The 6,475-nt window shown below is 31.6% G+C and overlaps 1 protein-coding gene across 1 annotated transcript in view; it reads right to left on the bottom strand.

Annotated features, from left to right (window-relative positions):
- LOC106474546 (synapse-associated protein 1-like) overlaps positions 1-6,244 on the bottom strand; it is a gene marked incomplete at its 5' end in the record, with an annotated part of 23,981 nt that extends 17,737 nt beyond the window's left edge. Inside the window, 4 exons of the mRNA XM_013935236.2 lie at positions 946-996; positions 2,720-2,811; positions 5,565-5,704; positions 6,104-6,244. Of these exons, the coding sequence (XP_013790690.1) occupies positions 946-996; positions 2,720-2,811; positions 5,565-5,704; positions 6,104-6,244 (424 nt within the window). The remainder of the gene's footprint in view (positions 1-945; positions 997-2,719; positions 2,812-5,564; positions 5,705-6,103) is intronic.
- Between the last annotated feature and the right edge of the window lie 231 nt (positions 6,245-6,475).

The raw sequence follows: 6,475 nt of genomic DNA, 5'->3' as shown, positions 1-6,475 counted from the left end.
TTTATGTTTTTGTGTTATAATTTGTGTTTTCTAGAATGAAAAAGGCATAATTTATATTTATTTCAAAATTTTTTATGGTGGTTACAAGATCAGTCAAATCTCCTAAACCCGTACAGAGATTAATTACTTAAACCTCCCATGACAAACAATCCAATTAAAAATACAACAATCTATGCTCTGAAAAAGACACAACATCCTTCCATAACCCACTGAAAATAATTAATCCAATTATATCTATCAAAAGCTTTCTTTGGACATGAATTTTCAGTAACAACTGATTTGTGTAACTGGTATTGACATATTCTTGGTGCAAGGATCAGATCAAGTGTGCTGATTGGCTTCTACCAAGATTATGCCTGTCAAGTTGGAAGAGTATGGATAAGAATGGCAATTTAACTGCCTTATGTCAAGAGTTTGGAAACCCACATGTTTGATCTTCAGTATGGTGGGTAATTAACTGAAGTGAAGTATGAAGGTAAAGTTTAAAGGCATTTTGCCCAGTTGTGTGTGATCCCTGTAACTGTACTGATACACGTATTTATTACAAGTAACTCTTCATTGATAATACTAAATCTGAAAACAAATTTAAGATAAAATGTTTAGTCTTTCTTAAGAATAGAGTACTTTGCAGGAACAACTTCCTGTCTCGAGTTCGGAATGTTATAGAAAACAGTTCTAATAAAAAATGAATATAAAAAACACGATAGAAAATTAATGAGAAATTATTCTATTTCAAAAAACTTCTTTAAACTTATGCAGTGATGTATATTTATTTTGCAAATATGCCTTTGTTTTAATATATCTTTACATAAGTAGAAAATAACTTAAAGAAACACATACTGTAAAAGATATGAATTCAAACTCAGTCAGTTTGACCTTAAAATAATATATATTTTAGCTACTGAGTTTGGATAAATAAATAAAACTTAAAAACCAATGACTTACTTTTCTCTTCAGGTGTAAGAGCTGCTGAATAGACTGTAGAAGACCCACCTTCTTAAACAAGTGAGAATAATAAAATAAAAATGCAAGATAGATTTTATTTACAAAAGTTCCAAGATTTAAATAAACTCATTATTACCAGGTACTGTCAGACTATCATGTAACTAAAAAGTACCTAGTAAATAAGGTCCTATTTGTTATTTTCTATAAACATTGTTACATTAAGTTGTGTTGAAACATTTTCTTTACCTTACATGGATGAAAATTAAAAAACACAGATACCTCAAAGGAACAAAAATGAACCAAATAAATAACAAACAAAGAAATAGTAAGTCTGTTTGCTTTAGGTATGCAAGACTAAAAGACTGAAGGTCTGCAGCCTGCCAAAAATATCAGAAGCTAAATAGACATAAATGTTTAAAGAAACAGTTAGAACAGAATATTTATTTATAATGTACCCACAGTTTTATGAACCTATACAAACTGATTCTAAAATGTAAGTATAACGAACAATGCAAATAACACGTTCGTGACTGTGGTATGTTTATTGTGTTTCAAATGCACTATGCACTTAATCATACACGTCACTTGTAAAGAAAAAAACTCAAACACGTAGTCTGATGGTGATCTAGTAACCATAAAGCTATGTTGATGGTTACAAGATAGATTGTAAAATTCTGAAACATTTTCTACTCTTCTAAATAGTTTGCTAAGGTTTACCTTAGAATTTGTTGGCTTGATGGTTAACTCAAGTAACCACCTGGTGTGACTAGCTCAGATCGATTTGACATATTTTGGCAAGTTCAAGTAAATCAACTATCAGCTGGCTGATTTTAAGTAGGTTCGGAATTCTTCCTTTGTTAGTACTTTTATAGGTTGTTGTTGATTTTGTTGTTAAGCACAAAACAACACAATGGGCTATCTGTGCTCTGCCAGCCACAGGTATCAAAACCTGAATTTTAGCACAGTAAGCATGCAGACTTATCACTGAGCCACTAGGGAATACTTTTATAGGTATTAATTATTTATAACATTGCAATTATTTATAAAGCTGAGTGTCAAGCAGGAACTTGTATATCATTACTGATATTTCAAGAAATTACAAACTATTATTCAAGCACAAATCTCTGGTACATGTATTACAAAAAGTCTCTCCCCATCCACCAACAATATGAACTTCTTTTACCTAACCACTATTCATTGCTGTTTTTTTTTTTCCCAACTGCAGTCAATATCTTTAAACCTAAAATAGAAAACTATATTGCATTGCAGAACACTCAAGGTCTACAATTACAATGTTGGTTTTCATAGAAAATTATTACAAATCTTTAGTCCTGCATTAGAATACATGTAGTGTAGTCCAGTAAAAACCTTGAGATCATAAGCATAAATAAAAAAAAAATTAAATAAGACAAAATAAGCTCAACACATACTTTCAATTAACTTTAAACTAGTGTGATACTCTTTAAAATCCAATAAGATTAACTTAAATGCTATTTAGTTTTAGCTTTGTATACTGACTATCTCTGCAAATCACTGAAGTTAATTCAAAATACAATGTATCATTTATTCTTAATTTTATACTCTTTTGATTCTCAGACAGTTTTTCCTACTGTATAATTTAAACTTCATTTTTTCAGAGAATTCTTACTTTTATTGAAAACCTGCTGGTACAAATCTACAAATTAAAACTTTTTCTGACATTCTATTGAAATATTTTTTTATAATTGCACATTATAATCTTGCTACACCAAAAATAAAAAAATATTTTGCATACTTTTTTCTTGTGTCATTGATGTTAGCTGGGTTGACTGTTTGACGAGAGAAACTCTGTAGAAATAATTTCTCCAGAAATTTTCCTCACTGACACTGCAGAGCAAAAATATCAAGTTACAGCTTTTGTACAACAGTTGCTAACATTACCAAATTAAAAATTGAGAAAAAACTGTTAATAATAATTATTTACAACAATGGTTCTGAACATTAATTGATACCTACTTGAGTTAGTTTTTACAGTAAATGTATTAAAACTATTACCGTAGTTTGATATAAAACTGATAATTCAGTAATGTGTCTACAAATCAATGACAGTATTAATTCTAAGAACCTATAACTGAAAGCAGAGGAGAATATGTTTTAATATGTTAAGACCACCACCACAAATACTAGTTACATTTTCTCAAAAAAAGATCAAGTTACATTTTCATAAAACTAATAATAATTCTAAAAAACACACACACAACCACATACAAAGTTAGTTTTTATCTGATTAATAATTAATTTGAAATTAATAAAATTGCCAAAAGGATTAATCTACATTTTATAGAATTACTAAAGAAACTACGTTATAGTTTCTGTGGTACAAATGCCAATAAGATCAAATAACAGTTTTCACAAATCGTGCTCAAACAATTAGAGAATAATCAGAATTTGTAATTTTAATAAGGCAAAAACTACTGTTACAAAACAATATCAATCACTCCTAAGTTAATTGTTATGACAATTAGGAACTAATAAGTAGTCAAGTGATCTGAAAAGAATATTACTGGTTAATCAGACCATATAAAGCGGTCTCACAAAATCTCGACTTATTTCTCACTTGGAAGTAGATTACGGAGGTCAAGGCACTCCAAATTTTTCAGGAACGATTGCTAGACCCCAAAGAAGACACTTGAATGTTGCACTCAATGTGTGAAGTTAGCAGACAAATAAAAGACAGCTAATCACAGCAGGATGTTGGAAATTGGCTCCAAGTATCTCAGAGTGTTCTTAGTAGATTGAGGAACTACTTCCATACCAATAGTATAGTTGTTTGGACAACTGGACAAGGCAAACTTACATCCACAAATGTGTTTGTTTGTTTTTATTGAACAAAGCCACATTGGGCTATCTGCTTTGTCCACCAAGGGGATTTGAACCCTGGATTTCAGCATTGTAATACTGTAAACTTCTTGCCATTCCACCGGGGGACTCCACAATGTTCACAGATGACTGACACCTATCAATTCTATCTTGCTATAACCTTAAAATACATTCTCTGAGACTGAAGCAGACGTTCACAGATGCAACTGAGTGCTGTTTGGTACACAGATGATTAGTATCAGACAGAAAATGAAATACACTTCCCTCAGAACAAAACACAAAACAACCCATCTGCAATGATGCAAAGAACATTTCTAACGGGCCAACAAGATATGGAGTAATATTCCTTTTTAAACATGAGTTGCACCATACACCCTGATACAGCAACATTTTTAAGGATTGGATTTCTAGATCCCAGGCCTGAAAAGGACTACATCTTAGTATGGCTTAACTTATTTAAGTTTTTGCTAAAATAAACAAATATAGATGGTTATATCAGTCTAAAATTTATTTATTTATTCAAATTATCAGTTCACCCCTAATCTGCAAAACTAGTGGATTAAATCAGTTTTAAATTTCCAGTAAAGTTTCAAACAGAAATGCTTGGTCTGCATCTCTCTGCTCTACACTGTGTGTGTCATTTCTCTGACTGATGACAACCACATGGACAGACAACACCACATGTATCAACAATATCACGTGCATCTCTATGCTCTGGTTCTACACTGTCCAAGATGAAGCCGCAAAGACAGACTTCAAGAAGCTCCCCTTCTTCCTTCTTTTTCCACTGATCTTCACATTCATGGCTTTTCTAATGGCTTGAGGTGGGCACATCAGCTCACTTACCAGCAAAAGTTAATTATAAAGCTCTCCCACTTTATGCCTGAACCACTAAAAGTAAAACAAATCTGTTTAAGCCCATTCAGATTTAAATTTCTAATGTTAGCACTAAATTATCATTCTCGCTATTGGACTAAACGCTATTTTGTACGGGGTGAAGAGAAACAACAGGCTTATATTAATTTGGAGAGAATAGGAATCAGATCCACCACATTTTTAAACAGGAATGTTACACTAATGACAGTGAAGGAAGTATGGTGTGAGAAGAATAAGCATTAATGAGCATACCGACCTATAAACCAGCTGTATGGTTCCTTTAATGACATACATGTTGGGGACCACATCCCATTGCCTTCATGCAACAACATGCTGTTACAAAAGACAATACTTAACCCATTGTGCTGGATTGATTGACACATTCTTTAAAGAAGAGAATCATCTGTCCTTCATACTCACCAAACTTCAATATTTGAGAGAGACATCAGATTCCATCAACTGATTTAATATGCAAAATGCCCTGAAAATAGCTTTTTCAGAGGAGTGATCAAAAATAGCTAAGGACCTTATTAATATTTCTAACTTAAGCGTGCAACATTGGTAACAAGCTGCTAAACCATTTGAAGTAAATGTCCTGAACTACTGAGATGTTAAATCACATTCACCACATGTTCATTTGCGCATCTAAACCTTAATACCCATTACTTCATTTCAGGCCACAAGACTGATCATCAAATGCTTGATTTTAATAAATGTTAGCTAAGGAATGACTGATATTATTTTATAACAGTGGTTTGGCCTTATCATAACTATGACATTACAAAGTCAAATTATTGTTTGGTATCAGCAGTGTACTTTAAATATGAAAAACATCTGAGACACAAATATGAATATTTTAGGGTAGACAATAAAAAATGTAATACAATTTTGGAACAAGCTCAAATCTCATCTTTCTTAGTTCTGGGTCTTCTTCTAACATGATACTAGCAACTGGATATATACTGTCCACACTAAACTGAAACTGTACTCCAGTTGGTGGGTTACGCATGAAGTTTCGTTTGTCCTACAGCCAAAATAAAGATCATTTACGTTATTTTATTTGACACTCTTTTGGTCTAATATAAAGAAATACCTGATTATAAAGCTACAAACAAAATTTTATTTAATGAAATCCTTGAAACTCATAACAACTGTAAATTATATCTTAATGTAAAAGTTTGATTTAAATTATCAATAATTTAACATCTGCAATAACGTGTTAAGATAAACTTATCTGGAACAGAATACAAGATAAAGAGATGGGATAAACCTATCATTTTGAACAGAATAAGACTACACAAAGTTAACATTTTCCTTCACCAAAAATGTACTTACCTCTATTCATCAATACAAAATCCAATGTTTCACTATGACTTGTAAATTGTCACTTACAGTAATAACATACACACACACACACACTTACCTTTGATAATGACAATATCTGCTGTTTAACAGTCTCTTCATCAACATATCCAACCCATGGTGCTACTGGTGTATCACAAGATCCTGAGCTTTTACTTCTTAAGAAGGCTTCTTGTTCTTTGTTGAAATCTCCGAGAATACTCTATAAATATCAGTAAGCTCTTAAAACATAGATATTCATGAATAAAAGGTCTGAAAACATATTCTAACAAAGAATTTGATATATTCCTAAGGCTACAGAGTTAACTTGTAAAAAAAAAAAAAAAAAATCAATAAAAAAATATGGTGGAAACAGTGAGAACTTATGCATTATAGTTTGTAAAAATTATTAAGAAGTTAAATATTGCTTACCAGTCTGGCAAAACAAAAAGTG

This window comes from Limulus polyphemus, unplaced genomic scaffold, assembly GCF_000517525.1.
Source record: "Limulus polyphemus unplaced genomic scaffold, Limulus_polyphemus-2.1.2 Scaffold7342, whole genome shotgun sequence".
Classification (NCBI taxonomy): Eukaryota; Metazoa; Arthropoda; class Merostomata; order Xiphosura; family Limulidae; genus Limulus; species Limulus polyphemus.
The sequence above is the reverse complement of the archived record's forward strand: the minus strand, read 5'-3'. Positions and strand labels throughout refer to the sequence as shown.